Source organism: Ambystoma mexicanum, chromosome 7q, assembly GCF_040938575.1.
Source record: "Ambystoma mexicanum isolate Mex_15411 chromosome 7q, UKY_AmexF1_1, whole genome shotgun sequence".
In the NCBI taxonomy this organism is placed as follows: Eukaryota; Metazoa; Chordata; class Amphibia; order Caudata; family Ambystomatidae; genus Ambystoma; species Ambystoma mexicanum.
In genome coordinates this window covers 568,606,083-568,626,146 of record NC_090941.1, presented here as the reverse complement: position 1 = coordinate 568,626,146, position 20,064 = coordinate 568,606,083, and the positions used below count along the sequence as shown (strand labels likewise).

General features: G+C 45.3%; 1 protein-coding gene across 12 annotated transcripts in view; it reads left to right on the top strand.

The window, feature by feature from the left end:
- Positions 1–20,064, top strand: part of NEK3 (NIMA related kinase 3) — a 493,231-nt gene that overhangs the window by 143,474 nt on the left and 329,693 nt on the right. For 10 of the 12 annotated variants that reach the window (XM_069640013.1, XM_069640010.1, XM_069640020.1 and 7 more), the window contains one exon: positions 15,208–15,291. The exons of the other annotated variants lie outside the window; for them this stretch is intronic. In XM_069640013.1, coding sequence (XP_069496114.1) covers positions 15,208–15,291 — 84 coding nt within the window. The remainder of the gene's footprint in view (positions 1–15,207; positions 15,292–20,064) is intronic. 12 annotated transcript variants of the gene reach the window in all.

Below are 20,064 nucleotides of genomic sequence, written 5' to 3'. Positions count from 1 at the left end.
CGACCATGTATAGGTGTAGCAGTAGCAGGGAAAATCTCTACAAGGGCTGATGCACATTTCTCACATTAATGGGTACATGTGTAGCACAAAAAGGACCAGTGCAAGCTTCCCTCATACCATTACCATGCTCTATCTGTACCGACCAGCGCATGATTCACTTACAAAAGGTTACAGGTACAGCATGGTCAGGCCACTTCACACCAGCTTGACTAGCACTGACGACGCCAATAGATTTGTCTGTTATGTTTCTTGGGTAAATGACACACACTTATATGGGCTGGTGGGTATATGTTGGGCGGATATTATACAGAGTAAAGAGATTGTGCAGACGGGTTATGTGATTTCAATATGAATGTGAGAATTGATGAATGAAAGAGCGGAGGTGGATGTGTGCATGAATGATTATGAAGAAAAATGGAGAAGGACTGTGTTCAGGGAGAACGACTGACAAAGGAGGGGGACTGTGGTGTAGGACTGTGACAGAGAAGGCATGTGATAAAGAACTGTGACGGAGGACTGTGCTGAATGAGAAGGGCTCTGAGGAAGGAGAAGGAATGTGACTAAGAAGGACTATGACTTCAGGAAAATGATTGTGATGACAAAGGAGGCGGCCTGTGTTGAAGGGCAACTAATAAAGAGCAGTGATGAAGCAGACGAACTATGAAGAATGACTGTGATGAAGGAGGACTAGAAGGGATAACTGGGATTTTTGTTCTCCCCAGTATGGCTGGCAGGGGGAGGATTATGTTGTCTCCTTAAACCGATGCAAAAAGCCCATATACGTAAACAAAAACAAAAAATGGGTATATGCACAATGTGAACAGAGCCGGGGCAAATTTCAGTTGCAAAGAACAGGTATAGCATGGATGCTGGCTCCATGCAGCCTGCCAACTCTCATGTATGCAGAGAGTTATGCTTTCACATGACTCCCTCCCCCAAACAGTAGCTCTTACCAATGACCATGTACTGACTTGGAAGAGGGAGGGGGGAACACAGGGGGCACACTGCTTTAGAAGATTCTTCATCAGATGATGCATTTTTTTCTCTGCATTAGCTCACTGCCTATCTTTCTACTTGGTAGGAGTGAAAGGAGCACCTGTTGTTGCGAAACACACACACTTGCTAACATGTTCTCTTGCTAAAAGCAACAGTGGCCACTGCCCAACATGGAAAGTCCCCACTTCGAATTCTGCCCTTAACCCCTTCTAGGAAATATGAGGTTGTGATAGAGGCGGGTCTCTTGGGGGTCGGGGGTGTAATCCTAAAGAACAAGGCAGTGCTGCTTCGGTGGTGCTTAGGTGGCCCTTTGAAGCGCAGGCGCACCGCAGTCAAATGTCATCAGTGTCCCATCTATTCACTGCCACCCTTGTGGCCTATTAGATGCTTTAGCCCTGCTTTTAAGTGAACTTTTATCATAAAAGTACTATTATTCTGCAATGGCATTCCAAAATGTGCAATTAGCAATTAATTTAAAGACTTTCACAGTAGGTTTCATGTTGGACCATCATTTTAACATCAGACGACCCACATAAAACATTGACACTATGTTTTTACCCTCAACATGCACATATCCTCAGCCAACTTGTTTATCTTGGTTCTGTAACCTATACTGGACAGACATTCACTGGCATACACGGGCAAACCCTAACCTGTGTAATACAGCATTGCTTGGAAAGTGAGAAAATCAGTTGGGCATCTTGTTAGTTATCTTTCCCAGAAATGCTACACAAAATGCACGTTTTGATACCTTTTATTGAACTACCTGGAAAGATTATGCAGAGATGGCACAATGCATTAGCTTTCTAAAGTCCCCTAGACTTCAGTGATCATCTGATGAAGAATCCTAGGGGACTTCTAAAGCTAACGCATTGCACCATCTCTGCCTAATAATTCCAGTTAGACCGATTTAAGGATTTTAAAACTCGACTAACTCAGCATCAACATTTTCTTTGCACATAATACCTGCAGCTATAAATTATCCCACCCGTGAAAGTGACACAACTGCCGATGTACTACAGCTTGAGAGTAAACACTGCAACACATTCTTCACCATAGGGTCGGTACACGGGTGGACTGCGGCATTGTTTCACTTTTTTTATATCTATCACGCTGTTCGTGCAAATTCACATGTTTGAGAGAAAATGGTGCTCCTTGACCTATTCTGAGATTGTGTGGAAAAGGCCATTCAGCTCCTTGTTGCTGAACATTATAAAGCTGGGACTCCTATGCCTAACTCATAGGTTTCTGCTGTGGCTGGTTCATGCTCTTCTTCCTGAAGTTCCAGGGGGTATGCATTTCCTTTATTGTGCATTTGGTTAAATAATAACCTTCAGCATATTTTAAGAACATTAACATTACATCAACAAAAATATCAACAGATAAATTAACAATATTAAGAACAAATTTAAAAAAATACATAATCCATTCAAGAGATTACTATCACTCTGACCAGCATGGGTGACCTGGTCTGGGAAACATTATTTTATCAATACTTCTTCCTAGTAAGTCTCGGGAGGATAGCTCAGGTGCAACGTGCTCACCTTGGAAGCAAGACAACCCGAAGCAACACAGGTCCGATCCCCGGGTCAGCGCTTAGAATCCTCTGGGTATTGAGCGCCTTATAAAACACCATTTACAATTACAATCCATGTTTTTAATTTTGAGCCAGACCATGTTGCATGCATGCATAAAAACATATGTCGATGGACAAAATCCCACCTTCCACTACCAAGTTAGTGACTATTAGACATATGAGCACTGTGGTATGCCGCAGGCTACCCCTGTATTGCAGGAGTGCAGCTACTTTAGCTCAGATGGGTTTACATCTCTTCTGTAATTCATTATAATGCATGAAAAAACCTTCTGTTTGGCAAGCCTTTCTGGCCAGCGCCTTAGCCATCCACCTAGTGTGTCTTGTCCTGACAACTGCCATGCAATGGATCTGTGTGTGTGCGCTATTAATTCACATTCTATCCCTGGGTTTTTGATATTTGGCCAAGATCATTGTTAACGTTTTTTAATCTACCCCACATTTCTTTAATGTGTGCACCATGAAGCCCCCAGTTTACTCTTATCGAAAACCTTCTCTGCATCTAATGCCAAGAAGGTAGTATCACGTGGGACCTATTTGATTTTGTCAATGATATGATTTCCGAAGACTCTTCTTTGGGGAATAAACCCCTTTTGATCACTGTCTATGAACATGGGGACAAATCTGGCAAACCAATGTGCTAAAAAATTTGAATCTTCAAAATGTTTGCTTCAATAGTAATCCGTATATTTGGCATATATGTTATTTGATATTTGTATAGTGCCTCCTGCCATTGTTGTGGCTTTGAAGTGTTGTGGGGTGGAAGGCCCTTTGGAAACCGTAGTCTGTGGAAACAGGAAAATAAAATGAGCATTAGATTGCATGCAAATAGTAATTCGAATTAGTCGACTAGTCAATTGCTAGCAGAGATGACTAGTTTAAACATTCTAAGAATCATGCAGAGCATTGTGTTTAGGTAGAGAAATTACTGCTATGTCAGTAACAATGTAAGAGCTGGGCCGATTTTTCTTTTGGTGGGATTCAGCTGTATTCTATGGGTTGCAATGCAAGCGGGGGCCTGTCTACAGTTGAGGGCTCTGCTATATTTTACATGCAGAGCACATGCACACTGAATAACATGCAGTAACATGCACAATTGAGCTATGTCAAAGATCCATTCAATGCATGTTCTTTTGTATATACCATCTGGTACAATCGTCTAACCGACCATTAAAAACTAATCAGACAAGACAGCTAATTATTCCATCTTACAAGAAGGAGAGAAAAGGCAGTCGCCTGTTTACAGTACAAGTAGAAACGATCTGGAACAGCCTACGTCCATCATAATATAATGAGGGTAACTTGCTAACCTTCAGGAAACATCTAAAAACATTCCTCATCAACCTGTCTTAATTTGGTGAACTAACAGACTAACAGACTTCTATAGTGCACAGCCATGATATAGCACCAAGATGCCCGCCACACTTAATTAAAACCCCAGCAACATAACATAACAGGTTATTGCAGTCTAAATGTTTTATATTGGATATAAAAGTGATGGTGGTAATGCATAGCCATCTACTGAGAAAAATACTGCCTTGTTCTCGATGGACTCACAAACCTACAAGACATTTCTGATAAAGTGTCAATTAGAAATGATACACGTGTATACACCCCAGTATTCAAACCTCTATCCATATGTGATCCATATAATTCCATCAATACAAATCCACTCATTATTTCCATTATTTCCCCTCGCTGTTCTACCCCAACCCGTCAATAAGGGAGCCAGTGAAAATCTTCTGTAGCATACTAGATGTAGTACTCCCCACCCCTCCCCCCCCCCGCTCAGCCCTCTCAACCCCTCAGCTGCCCTGGGGTCCACCCACGCCCTTGAGCCCCAGGTTTTAGTTAAGCAGAAGTATCACAACACTAGCAATCCACTGTGAGGATGACAGCAGTGTGATCGTAGGAAACATCTTATGGACTGATTAAACAATCAACTCCTGCCAAATCCAATTCCCTTTCAAACAACCTCCTTGTGAAGATTATTCAAATTCACTCTCCATCAGCAATCTTTCCTTAGTTTCATGAGTAAGAGAAGGACTACCACCAAATGATTGCAGGGACTCTTTCTTTGCGATTGTGACCTCATGGGTTTCAAAGTGCAGTCAAAAAGGAAAGGTCCACCAGTCGCATAATGTTTTTGAATTAATGTCTAGAACCACTTGCATGTAAGGGCGCATTCCTAGAGTGATGGGTGACAAATCATGAAAAAGTTGGACTGAGCATCCTGATTTTTGCAAGCTGTTGTTTCCCTTGGCTGCTAGCATTATTTATGTTAGAATCAGAAGTCATGGATTTTTATGAGGATGTTGCTGGTTGGCGCACCAGGGCCCTTTTTGGGCTCTGTCAATATGGATTTCACTGGGGTCTTCATATCCCAGTAGATTTACAAAAAATGCACTGATGAGCTGTGGCATGTCCTAGCTCTCAGTTCGCTCCTTGGAGTGCCTTACTCAAATGTTTTCTCTGTTATCTGCTCTTCAAATCTCGAAATTGTTCTCAAAGATTCAGAGACGTGCAGACCTGCAATGCTAAAGTAGAGGTGAGAAAGATTGATGCAGCCATTTGTCACATCAGTTTTGCAGGCTTTGACTCGTGTCTAGAGCTTCATTGTATTTCTTTTATTTCATTAACTGTTCAGTTAAATCCATTCCGAGAGTGCCTGTCTCCAACTGATTGATTTCCTTTTTTCAGATTTCTTTATTAAGTATTTACTTAGTACAAGAACAATAAAAGTAACTGTCAGCAAAGCAGAACATATTCCCCAAATAAAGACATTTCGGTATATGTTCATATATAATACGATAATAATAATCAGTGGTCTATTATCAAAACTAATATAAGCATTCACTGGCCCTTAAAGATATAAAATATCCAAACAATGCGAATAAGTAAATACACCTCTAACATTCTTTGAGGGCTCTGCAATACACCATATTATCACATCTGTTCACTGTTATCAGATGTAATATTCTTCATAGATGCAACATTGAAAACATCTCTTATGTAAACTGTGACTCATCCATATAAATAGGAAAAAAAAGTTGTGGATGACAGTCTGTGGTAACTGTAGCTCACTCATCATGGGCTCCCATGACAACATTCACGAAGCCTCGTCTTCTTCACTTCCACCCCTAATACATTGTGCTACACTCAACTCTTAACATGTCATCTTGATATACCATTGCTAAGCAGTGGGGGCCAAGGCAGCTAACCAATGTTTAGCTATCCTTATCTGCAGCCATTAGCCCTAGTTGCTCACATATGTAGATGCTTATCACTTTTCTTTTTAAGGGCTCAAACGACTTATTGATGTCCTTGGCATCATTTTGAACTCTTTTAAAGCATCCTCACAGATTTCTCGTTAGTGATTCTCCAGGACCAGTCTTGTTCTTTTCGTTGAACATTGTGGGTATTCCCTGGTCTTCCAACCTCGGTCTTGCTGTTGCCAGTGCAGAGTCTTTAGTACTGGCTCCCAAAAGTAATGCTGTGTCTTTTTTATTAGTTGAATTACTCTTGCTAGACTTCTGGGACATTGTAAGGTGTTTAGAGACCCAGTAACTGGCCCGTCACTTAATAAACCCAACTCTATTCCAAGGCTCAATCCTGCAATCCATTGGATTCCCCTAATACTTAAGTGATAATCCAGTGGAAATCTCACTGAAGACATCAATTCACAAGGAAACACCGTCCAATTGTGAGAAAAAATATGATTGGAGAAGGAGATCAGTGGAATGGTTGCATCTTCAACTTCACAGCGCTATGGTACCTTCCCTTCTCAGGATCTATCCAGTTAAATCAAGGTGAATGGAAAAAGTCTGTAATTCACAAATTCCCTCTCAGTTTTAGACTGTCCTGGCATCATTTTAAGCTCCATCTGAAGGATGAAGTCATGCCCAGCTACTTCACCTCAGTTACTGCAGTAGGACATGGGAGGGTTCCATGTGTTAAAATCGTGGCAGAAATGGCAGTGAACACAAAATATCGTGGCAAAAAGGCAGTGACAACCCCCGGACCCATTATACCATTCAAAGGGAGCGGGGGACACACTCGCAATCCCAGCTCCCCTTAAATGGTGTAATGGGGTACACCTTTAACGGGTCAAACCACAGCATTTTTGCTGCAATTTTATCACTGCATACCCCTGGGAGGCACAGCCAACCTGACCGGCACTGCCAGTGCTTGGGAGATCACTTGTAATCCCTGCCTCTGTCAAATCTAGAATGCTTATCGTAACATTATCATGCCAGCCGGGCCCGAGACCACATGAGTGTTGTACAATGCACTATATCAACAGCAGTTGACAGTCAGGGTCCTCACAGCGGAGCCGTTTCCCTCCTACTCGCCCTTCTCCTGGGCAACAGTGTAGGCCTTCTTAGGTACTCACATTTCATTTGGTTCTTGCACACTGCAAACCACAGGTGCCAATGTGAAAGATCATGCGGAGTATGACCGGTGGTCGCAGCAACTTGGAAGTTCCACAAGTCCACACCATTTTTGAAGATCCTTTATCCCCTGATCACCACAAGCCTGGACCCAAGTGACAGTGGCCCTCATTACGACCCTTGCGGAAATCGAAAAACGATGGCGGAAATGCAATACCGCCATCGAATACCGCTCGTTGCGACTATGACCCGTCACCGTAAAGTACGATGCCATTAGCGACACCGTAGTGAACGCCAACGCTAACTGCACCAAGTACGCGCACGCGCGCCATGCAAAACCGTAATTACCACCATGGCGCAACGGTACGCGAATTCTGACCCTAGCGGACATTTACATAACGCCATCAAGCATGGCGGAAAGTACCAATCCGCCATGGCGAGAAATACGGCATCGTGAACCAACCGTAAATGGCCCAACTGAGTGCCTGTACACCACTCCCTGGCCACATTGCACAACACCTCGTAGATGCAATGAAGTAAAATGCAACCAGTGAAATGCACAAGTCACCCACGCATGCCAACGAACAAATGAATGTAGGGGCTCCAAGTGCCTTGTGAGTGGCCATCCATATTTGGCATGTCACCATTGCCGTACTGATGCAGCACAGGCATGCGAAGGTTCAAGTACAGCAAAATGAACTGAAAGATGAGACAAAACAACAACAGGCCCCCATCGCCTGACACCAGTGTAAGGCAACATTCAAAGCATTATCCTTAGGGAGACTGCACCAGCCCTGTACACATGCCAGTAAACAAACCAACCATCAGCATAAGCATGTACCACACAAGTTGGCAGAGTGACTGAGCAGCCAGGCTCATCTCAAGAGGGGCCAATGGGAGCTGCAGGGCACAGATGGCACGAATACAGAAGCTATTCCAATGGACATGACCTCAGTCTCCCTCCAAGAAACGCACGCAAACACAGGCACCTGTGACCAGCCATTATCTGATAATCACATCATTCCACCAATCCACCTGGCTGACCGGCATCTGTTACACAAAAGCTAAACCCCCGCCCCTAAGCATGACATCATTAAAACAGTCATGATGGCAGCCCCTATCCCTGACCTTAGTGGGCTTCGTAGGCAAACGCGGCCAGTACAGTACCACGCAACTATACTCAGAAGCCGGAACCCAATGCAGATCTACTCACAATACATCGCTCCACAAATAGGAATATGCTACATTACTTCCAAAGAATAACGCTACACGGTTAACATCAGACTAAAATTTTAATGCACATCAAATTCACCAAGCCCATACAGCTATTAGGTCATGAACCCCAAAATATCTACATTACTGTGGGCTGCATCCGCAATAAATGACCAGCTACTCCTTGTGTGACGCCCTGTTCCTTCATGGTACACAGGGGCTACATTCACGTTCAAAAAGGCAACATGGAAGCGCCTAGAACCGCAGGCCCGTCCCATTAGGTAGGCACTAGTCCAGCTGAAAGGTAGATATGTTGCTCCTAGCCACTAGTACTGCGTAAGGGCATGTGGCCCATTGGCGATCGTCCCATAAGATCGTAATGGTGCTCCACTGATTAACTCGAAGCAGCAGGTGTCGGGAGTAAAAGCCATCTGCAGGAGTGGCATACAGATGGCAGCGGCAAAAGGGGAGGAGATACCTGTCACCCAAATGAAATGAAAAAGAATAGTATGGCCATCAGAACTTCATTTGAATCACTCACTTCAATGATCACACCAAATCTACAGCCATATGCATGCTAGCCCACTCAAAAGGATTATTTCCACCCATGAATCACTTGCCAATCATAACAATATAAATCGAGGTGAAAACACTATTACAAACGAGTGTTTGTGTGCATGCGTCTGTTAAAACAGAATCCATGAGATGGGATTAGTAACGTGCATAGACACAAGTGTTGGAAGGCGCGTCGAGACAGGGAGGGTTCAACAAGGGCAGATAGACGATGGTCCCACTATGGCAGCTCTGCATCACATAGCGCAGGGGAAGGGGATAGATACCAAGAAGCCATGTACATGGCAAACTCTCTATTAAATCATCTGTCCATGCATCCATACATCATTCCCTCATCCCGGTATAAAAACGCATGATCATTAACTCACATTACATTTGAAATCTCCATTGAGTCTGTGCGTAATGCAGCCTGCAAAATCCACTGTGCTCCAGCCCAGAATTCTAGTGATGTGAAGTAACATGTATTTGGGAACGTCCTGCCTTATCGTCCACTACGCTATTGCGCATCCCATACTATTCATATCAATCATTGCATTCTCGCCATGGCCCCTGTCCCAAGGACATTAAACAATAGAACGTTATATTTGCAGTCAGACCTGTGGGCGTCTCCTCGCCGCTAGCTGAAAACCGAAAGCGCTGTCCTTCGAATTCCTCATTTGCAACATCACGTCGAAAAGGCATCCGTGGGCGCTCGAAATCACAAAATCATCCATGTAGTGCGGCAGTGTGTGAAAATGGCAACTGGCTTCACTCACAAATGGGACGCCCCGCCCGTCGGTGAACCTCGGTACAGTGCTCGCCCAAAGGGGATTGCAGCTGGCACAGGTGGAATGAATCACCACAGGTGGAGGCTATACAGCCTGAAAACACATAAATTGCACACCCAACCCCCTCCCACAACCACACCCACTCCAAAATGCTACCGGCAGGACTAGCGATGTTGGGCCTGGGGGACCTGATAGCACTGCAAGTACTCCAACTTCAAGAAGAAGACGAACACCAACTACTACAACAACCGGCCGCACAGAGGAGACGCAGGAGGAGGAGGAGGGCAAGGCCCACCAGCACAGCCACTACCACCACGCAGGCAGCCCGCAATCCCACGCCTCCGAGCTCATCCGTTCAACCTCACTGCTGAGCAGATCCACACCCTCTACCGTTTGGACCGGGACACCATAATCTCCATTGTGGACATGACACACGCTGACCTTGTCAGCTTGATAGATAGCCCAACCGCCATCCCACCCCTACTGAAGGTGGTGTCTGTACTTCACTTCCTGGCCACAGGCACCTACCAGCACACAGTCGGACAGTTGCATGGCATTTCACAGCCACTGTTCTCACGGACACTATTGCAAGTGCTCGATGCCCTCCTGAAGCACGCAGACGACTACATCTCTTTACCACGCTCGGAGCAGGAGATTACAAACACAAAAGTTGGATTCCATGCACTGGCCGGCATACCGGGTTGCATTGGTGCCATCGACTGCACCCATGTGGAATTGGTTGTCCCACATGCCATGGAGGCCCAGTACCGCAACCGGAAGCAATATCATTCTCTTAATGTACAGATGGTGTGTGACTCCAACAGGATCTTTACACATTGTTGTGCCCGATTTCCTGGATCAACCCATGATTCTATGGTCTTGAGGAACTCTACAATACCACGCTACATGGAGCGACACGCAGGGAACAGATCCTGGCTACTCGGTGAGTCTCATTCCATGCATGATAATGTGGGGTATGTGATGCGGCAATGACCTGGCAGGAAGGGGGGGGGAATGCGTACGTAGCAATGTCATTCCACAAACATCCTTTCTTGTCCACATACAGGTGATGCCGGGTATCCACTGAAGAGATGGCTCCTTACACCACTCCGGAACCCACAGGACCAGCATGAGGAGGACTACAACCATGCCCACTCACGTACCCGTGTAGTCATAGAACAGGCATTCGGCCTACTGAAGGCTCGTTTCCGCTGCCTCAGCAGGTCTGGCGGGGCACTCCTGTACCGCCATGAGAAGGTTGCAAAGATAGTCATGGCATGTGTCATGCTACACAACATGTGCGTACGTAGAAATGTGCCCATGCCCCCTGACGCAGAACTGCTAGCACCTGAAGATGGTCATGATGAGGCTGGGGATGTGGCAGCACCTCAGGGAGTCCGCGAGGCACAGGAGGCCCGTGAAATTCGTCAGAGTATCATAGATTCATGCTTCTAGCACTCACGCCTGGTGGCTGATACATGGACACGGGACTTGTGGCACTGTGTGTGTCTGGAACATGCACAATGTGGACTGTACGCCTATAAAGGCCTCGTACACAAAGATCAATGTCCACACGTCTCATTGGATGATTATGAAATGTTTATAGCATATGTGAATTTATATTACACACCCCATCGACCCGCCACCCAAGAAAGCCCAACACCCCCCCTCCACCCTCCTACCTCCCCCCCGAACACCAGTGTCCAAAGATGCTCATTGTCAGTGGGCAGACGCTATTGCAAGCTCCCTCTCCGGGTATCAGGGCCACCCCTGCCTGTGGAGCGCAGGTTCCTCCCAGATCTACTTTGGGGGCTGCCCTGGACGGAACTTGCAACGGATGATGTCTCTGCCTGCTCACGTCCATGCATGTCCCTAAGGGTTTGTGAGAGCTCAGTGAGCACACGGCGCACAGCGGCAAGTTCAGCACATACGTCTTTGGACGTCGCATGCAGTTCCCCCCTCAGGCTCTCGGTGCTTCTCTCCATTTGTACCCTCAGGCTCTCGGTGCTTCTCTCCATTTGTACCCTCAGGCTCTCGGTGCTTCTCTCCATTTGTGCCCTAAGTGTCTCAGTAGATGTTTCTATGGCTGCCTTAGTACCCCCACATTCATCAGCATGGTCCTTGAGGAGCGTGGCCAGTTGCTGCTGTTGCACGATCACCTGGTCGAGGGACTGTTGCCTCTGCTGTGCCATGGCCATTTGCGGTGGTGTCACAGAGGGGCTGTTCAACTCATGTTGCCTTGCCACAGGGCTTGTGGGGGATGGCCAGTCGTCGTCTTGTGGGTGCCCCTGCGTGGTATCCTCATGGTGTAGGGGATGAAACAAACAGGGGGATTGAGACAGGTCATGGATGGGTCCTACATCGACAGCACCGTTGTCTGTCATTAATGCAGTGTCACCTATGGTGCTGCTGCCATCAGAAGCAGTGCCTTCTGTGGCATCCATTGGGGGGACCTGTGGTGCTGCTGGTGTGGGCATGCTGGCTGCTGGGGTGCCTGTTGAAGTCCCCTCCTGTGTGCTGCCACTTGATCTGGGCTGCTGCCGTGTCTTGATCCGTGCAGCTGAGGTGGACGGTCTTTGGCCGTTGGTCTTGGCCCTCTTTGCAGGTGTGCTGGTAGGGGTGTCCTGCAGCTCGTCGTTTGACTCGGACCCTGTGGTGGAGTAAAGGAGGGCGAGCGTTATTTATGGGTCTGTGGAAATTGGAATGGCAATGTATCACATGCATTGGGGTGGTACCTGAGGGTGATTTGGGTCAGGGCCTTGGAGGTGGTTTCATTTCTGTGTGGATTGAGGATGCAGTTGTTTTGCAGCCTGCAGTTAGGGTGTGCATGCTGCACATGTAGGTGTTATTAGGATTTTTTATTATTTATGTATTTAATGTGACTTTTAAAGTGCGCTATCAGGCCAATGTATGTGGCCGTTCTCCTGGACATGTGTTTCTGTTGCACTATGTGGCCACATGGTACTTCACATGATTGGACATTGTGGATTTAGCATTGTTTTATTTGGCCCACCTACCTGATTCTTCGGATGTCTGCACTCCTTTCTCCATCCCTCCGACTCCCTCTATGCTCTCCATTCCAATGGTGGAGGCACAGATTTCTTCCCAGGGGGTCAACTTGATGGGTGATTCCGATCCTCCCCCGGTAGCTGTGGCAATGTTACGGTTGGCTGATAGTATGCTCCGTACGCGTATCCGCAGGTCGTCCCATCGCTTTCTGCATTGCTGTGGGTTGCGGGGTGCGGTCCCCACCGCACTTACCCGCTGTGCCACCAGGGCCCATGTGGCCTTCTTGTTCGCAAGTGCCGTCCTGGTCATTTGCGTCGAGAAGATGACGGCAGCATTCTCCTGGAGGGTCTCTGTGAGCACGGTGAATTCCTCATGGGAGAAGTGGACCTGCCGCTTGCGGTCGCACGCTTTTTTTGCTACTTTTCCCATTTTCTTTGTTTTAACTAGGGTGGCTGTCGGGTTGGGATGTGTCTCAGGGTCGGATTTTTAATGGTTGTGTTGGGATTCTGATTTTATAGGTGTGCGGCGTGCTGTTTCCCGTTCCGGCCCCATGTTTTTACTTCCGTTTCCGTATATTTACGGTCACCGTATTTTGCGATTGGCGCTCATTACGGTGACCGCTATGATGGGTGGCGGAATTGCACCTAGGGCGCCGTACGACGGCGGAGAGGGGCGTTTTGGGGACATTTCCGCCATCGCGGACTTTGCACTTCCGCCATGGCGTAATGCTCGTGCCCGATGGGTCATAATTGGCCGCACTTTACTCCATCGTGCAATGGCGGAAACGCTATTTACGCTATGGCGGTCGGGTCAGTTACTTTCCGCCAGGGTCGTAATGAGGGCCAGTGCCAATATTTCATTTTTTCATAATGCTTCCCAGAAACGGCTGTCTAGCTGGCCTCGCAGAGGATCAAGAAAACGTGTACACCCAATGCGCCACCTTCGCTGTAGCCATCTCTGGGTCGTTTTAAGTACCTCAGCTCACTTCTTTGTCTCGAACTTCTCAGTTGATTCTGATATTGTTTAGTTTCCTGGGATGCTTTAGCCCACCCTGTATATTTGCCAATTCTGCTCTGGGGAAGTCTCGGGAAACGTAGGCAATAGCTATAGCTTCCCTTCTTGCCCTATGGATTCTTCTGAATAAGATTGTCTCACCCCTCCACCCCTCAGATAATTATCCCCTTAAGTAACTGTGATCCCCAAGCCCACTCTATATCCAACCATGCAAACCTCTTTTGTGGGTGCTGGTGGCTTTTCAGCTAGAGCTTCTAGCAGCTTTCTCTCCTGCCTCTTCTCTTGAGGTCTGGCATATACAAGCCGTTGAGCCCAGGCTTCTAAGAGGTTTTCTAGACTAGTCTTACCCTTAAGCCTGTCCTGTTTTACAGTGTGGTGAACTTGGCTTAGTCACCCTCTGTTCTGAATCGTTCATGCTGTATGGCCTATTAGGCTTGGCCAATGAAGGCTCTCTGACTCTTCTCCTCCTCTTATTCTCTCTGCCGCACAACTAACAAGCTGGAAATTCGACCAAACGTGTTTAAAGTCAGGAGGCTTCTGCCACTCTTCAAAGTTGTGACAATTACAAATGGAACTCAAATGTGGCCTAGTTTGTGGGTCCATTTTACCATTAGTGAGGACATTTGTGATAGGTTCTCTCCTAACTGTTTCAACACTCCCCAGCTAACCGCTGCTTAGCTTCCTTTACTCTCACATCTGGCTTTTGTTTTAATGATTTGGATCAGCTCATGCAGTCCGAAATCATCAGAAGCATGCTCGCTATGTTGGTATCATGCAGCAGTGTCCTTGTGGTCAGATGTGAGCAAGTTCATTTTCCAAGTGTCTGACTCCTCGCACTGTGTGGGGGGATGCTTGATCTGACTGGTTTCCCTTGCTGCTCTGATTGACATTTGACTGGTTTCCCTAATTTGATGGTACTTGTGCATCCAATGTGCACTCTTTACAAAGTCACTTTCCACACGTGGAGCCGCAAACAGATTCTGAAGTGCTTGGCAAATAACTACTTGTAATACATGCATGTTAAAGGTTTCCTGGGGTTGATTTTTCTCGAGGTTGCTTCTTCTGGGAGTAGTGCTGGCACCCAGACATGACACTGAGCCCTGTCTCAATTACTTATGAGACATGTTATTCTGCCCTAGGATGCTTCTGCACCATGGCTGAGGCAACCGAGAAGCAGCTCTGAAGGTGCCAGCATGTACCTACTCCAGGGGTTGCATTATTTAGCGGGTGGCATCCTCTGGCCACCAGAGTTCCCAAGTCCTCCTCAATAGACGAGGCTTGGGTGACTTTGACACAACACTTAGTAGTTTAGGGCATCAATTCAGGAAGCAGCATAACCATAGGTTCTACTAATTTGGCACACCAAATGTGCTGTGTTACATTTCCTTTTCCCTACCACCTCCCAAATCTGTTGAAAGTGTGGGGAGTTTTCTGTCTGGTTGGAGTTGAAAGATAGTGACTGCACAGATTATCTATTGTCCATAAAATGGCATTATTAAATGTACTATGCTGTTAGTTCTTGCTGATAACATTCCACCCATATTTTGTTGAGTTCTTCTGGAAAGCATACCCTTTTATTATAAACAGAAAGCGACTCCAAAATGTGCACCACACATTTTACTTTGCTCACGAGTAATTTTTTTTTCTCCAGATTCTTCAATGGTTTGTACAGTTGTGCAGGGGAGTGAAACACATTCACGACAAGAGAGTGCTGCATAGAGACATTAAGTCCAAGGTAATTGTGCTCTGGTGTGGTTTTGAATAATTGCATTTCTCTCCAATTTGTGTTAAGGGAGAACATGAAAAGTATTAGCCGAATAGCCTGATCAGCTCTATTTACACTAGAGCCCTCATAGAAATGTTACTGGACTAGAAAGCATAATCACTAAACCCAGAAGCATCAAGGCACTGGTTACATCACATGGGACACAAATGACAAAGAACAAGGACAAATGATCAATAAAATTGAACAAATGCCTATAGAGTCAATGAGGTAATCAAGAGGAGTGTTCAACGAAAAGAGTAGAGTTTTAAGTTGTTTCTGGAACACCCAGTATGATTGTTCAGAACTCAATGTCAAGGGCAAGGGTTTTGGATAATTGCAGTTAATGTTGAGTCAGGGCGTATGTGCAAATAGGACATTGCAATAATCCAGTCTCAAGCCAATAAGTGCTCTCGCAATAGTGATGCAGTTGTCGGGGGACAGAAAGTGTCTGCATGCATTGATGAGTTTAGAAGTGTGTGCCACAAAAGAGGTGATTGCATTGACCTGCCTGGATAAGGACAGGGTGGCATCATGGTATACGCCCAAAGTCCTTACATTAAAGATATTTCTTTCACATGCTTTTTTCAGTCTTATCTATTTCTGACTTCTTTTAAATTCTGCAAGCAAATTTAAGTAAATACAATATTATTCTATGAAATATCATAATTTTAGGAGAAAGCATTTCCCACACTCCCTTCTGGATCACTGTCAGCAAATCTTTGAGTGCCTTGTTCACTCATGCGCATTGATGCTTCCATTGTTGTTGAGTATTTGAAATTCTCTCTGGGAAGTCTTGTATGTGCATATTATAGCAGGAAATGTTCATTTGAGCTGGCTTACTATAAGAGCTTCAGAAAATGTGTATTTTTTTTATTGATTTGTCAAGTTGCATAGAAAGCAACAGAGCTCTATTCAGGGGTTGATAACATGGCCTACAACATGACTGTAGGAATGGCAGCCTCCACACATGGCCTGTGGAGATGGATGCACACATGTTTTAGGTCCTTTGTGGTTCAGTGACCTTAAGGAAAAGCTCCTTGAATAGCAGTGTCTTCAGTTCTCTCCTGACCTGTAAGATCATTGGAGCCATCTGGATGTCTGCTGAGATGTTGTTCCATAGTATTGTTTGTTGGCAAGACGAGAAAGCCTGTTGCCTAGTCTTTATATATAATAGATGCCCTTGTAAAGATGATCTGGTTGGAGGGAGGGGCCGAGAGGGAAGGAGAGAGACAGAGAGGGTGAGGGGGAGATATTGTTTTTGTAGGTAATAGTACCAGCAAAAGACAAAATGTATTTTTATTGGACAGACCTCTTTAGATTAAGCAAGAGAAATATAGTCCTCATCTTTGTGACACATACTTTATATACCACTATGTAGAACACATCCCCACAGAAGTGCAAGTTGTAACAAGTGACCTTTGATGTGTTGGCTTTATTGGGCAGACTTCAGAGAGTAAAGGTGCATGTTCCTAGCTTATCGGGAGCTCTGCTTTCCAAGGCAGGCATCTTCCCCATTTACATATTCCATGCAGAGTTTCCATTATTCATTTTTCAACAAAGCAGGGATTGTTTTAATTTCTGAAATGCTCCAGACATAAGCCCACCATCTTTTTACTAATGATACTTTTTTTGTCATCTTTGCTCTTCGTATATACGTCACTTGTCTCCTCCGTCCAATAATACCATGACTACACGAAGGATTATGCCAAGCCCATCATGACTCCTCTTTTGCCGCAACCAGGCTAATACTTTGTTACGTAGGGCTTCTTTAGTCTCAGTTCCAACTATTTTGTTGATATTAGTAATAACGAAATTTCTATTATCCATAATAAAGTCACAGTTACTGATATCCTTAATTCTAGGCATATGACATTTTTTTTGTTGCCCATTCCTCATGTGAGCTTGCTTCGGGGCAGCATGGCTATCTGTATCTCGTACATTAGGGTTATGGTCATGATTATAATGCAGTGCCCGGATGCAAAAGGGGATTCAATGTCTAAAATCTCAGCAGTAATGCTGGCACGGTTGTCCTGAAAGTTGATGGAAGGTGTGATCATAGGAGGTGCCAGATGAGTGTCACAGATAGGATTGGCATGGGAAACTTGATCCGCGCTCTCTGCTATTATGACGGCTTGACATGCTTTGTCTCAACTCTCCACTAGAAGATTAGCCTGGCTTCCAGTGTCCTTTTTATTCAATTGATTCTGTACAGCTATAGGAGATTATATAGTGGGCTGTGCTGCTGTACTTTCTCTATAAGGACATACAGTTGAGACAAACTCATTCACGATGACCATGAGTGCACAGAAGTCCTGGAGGCTATGACACAAATTGAGCTCTTTCAGAAGATTCACTTTAAAGTTTGCAAACTGGGAGGAGGTGTAGATAGTTTGAATGGCTGATAGATTGGGGCCCTTTGCTGAGGTTAATGGCGAAGGAGTTAAATGCCCAGAATCCATCTTGGCGTATTCCTTTATCTCCCCCAATAGAGACGTCAATGCTGGTGAGAAGGCAGAGGAGATGGAGTGAATCGTGACCCTTTCCAAAGATCGTTCTGGGGTGGCCAGGCCTGCAATATTAGTCCTTACTGACCGACTGCCTAAATCACTATTAAGATTCTTCGTATGGAATCTTGTACAGTAAGATTCAGGACCGTGCTGAGGTTACCCCCATGTAACCTCTGTCTCCTACGATAATTTAGGGCTCGGACCTCTGTCACGCGGTCCCTATTAACCAAGGGAGAGGCAGCAGCCAATCCCACTCCAGACCAGGAGATAACATCTCTTGGATCAGTTATGGAGTTATTTAATACCTGACTGCTGGGCAATGAGTTTGAAAAACCATGCTCATTGCGGTCCTCCATGATAAGCCTCAAGGATTTCAAGGAGCAGGCGGTGTGGGGAAACACGCCACGCTACTATCAGAGAAACCTAGACTGTTGGAATCTGCTCATACAAACAACTATGCCAATAATCACGTTACTGTATAAATGGTAACTCGTATTTAAAGCGCCTCAAAAAATGAGGGCGAAACAGGTTTAGGTGCAACATCAAGTCAAATGCTGAAACATGGAAGGAATCTGAGCGTACCCACTCAGTAATTGATACCGAGCGCTGGAGAAAAGAAACGGTAAACACCGCCGCCCGAACCTGCTCTACACAGAGAGATTATGCAGAGTCTTCAAGAGCAGAATGGAAACCGTTGCTCCTGGCGACAGAAGGTGGTGGACCGCACTAAAACCCCCTGAAAGGAGGTTGTTTGAACTTCTGCTGGTACGGCTGCCAAGCTCTGATAGCAACCTACGACCCTTGCGCCTTACTATAGGAGAAAGTTAGAGTAAAGGACCCACTAACGTCCTGAAAACGTCAGGCCGTCAAGCCGCACCGCAACCAAAGTTGCAGCCGCCTCCGACAGCCACGCCCTATAGGTCTTGTACATACAACAACTCAACAAGGTAATATATGACAATTCAAATAACCCAAATCTAACAGTTATGTTCACAACCTGCTAATTGTCTTTCCTTATAATCTGGGTGAATTCCTCTTCCCCAGATTCAAGCAGGATTCTATTCAACAGTTCCAAAAGGATAAGGAAATCCTGTCTTGTAACAAAGTTCCACTTCATTTCTTTTGATTCCAACTTGACAATAAATGTTCCAGCTAGAATCCAACCAAAAGTTCCAAAATGGTCAAGGTTTTCTTCTTTCCACTTGTGACAAAGCACTCAAAATAACTTCTTCTCATGAACCAAGAATGCTTCCATGGTTCATAGGAGCAACAAAAATGTCTTTGTCAGGATAATTCTGCAACATTTCACAAACCACTTATTTTAACAATGTTAGATGATTCTGCACCAAGTCACACAACACTTTCTTCAACAATATTAATTTGTCAGGATGATTCTGTAACAGTTCACAAAAACACTTTAGTGGTTCTGCCACTTCTTCTTCAAGACTTTGTTCCACCTGGTGCACTCACATGCCAGGCCTACTACTTTAATGTTCTCTGCCCTGGTTTACTCTCCTGCCAGGACAGAATAAAACTACTAACTATAAGTACTTTTGTGGTAAGGGTTAGTTTCCAACAAGTTAGCAATGTCTCTTGCTTCATAACATCAAGTTTAAGTATTTCTTCTGGGAAAACAAGAAACACATTGGTGCTATTTGTTACACGCTTGTGATTGCCACACGCATTGCTGGTTTTGCTTCATTCCTCCTGAATATCTCCTGCCAGAAGGACAGCCCCCCTGCCACTCTTATTTCCCCACTTCCGCATAAACCACATGCTGACAATGGTTCTCTCTCTCGCCAGTTCCTCTTATAACATCCTTTACACATGGGCAATATGTTTTACAAACATATCTTAATTGCCCCTGTTGGCTTTGACAAAGTTTGTTCTTTTTATCTTGCAATGGAATGATTCTCTTTTGGCTTTGGCAGTAGTTGATTGTATTGGTTTCTCTGATTATTGCCCTCTCTTGTTGCTGACCTTTATTCAAACCCACATAGATACAATTACACCCTTCTGGTCTGACGGTCAACATTTTATTCTGCCACCTGCTCCTTTTTGAGTCTGCTTGATTAGTAAAAGAATGATTAGGCAGCCTTCTATCAGCTCGGTATTCAAAGAAATGTTTATTTTCCCATTTCACTTTCTTTATATTGTTTCTGTGCTTAAGGCGCCCACACTTGGTCAGAGGGCTGTTAGGGAGTGCCCCAGGTCACAATCTACTAGTGAAACTACC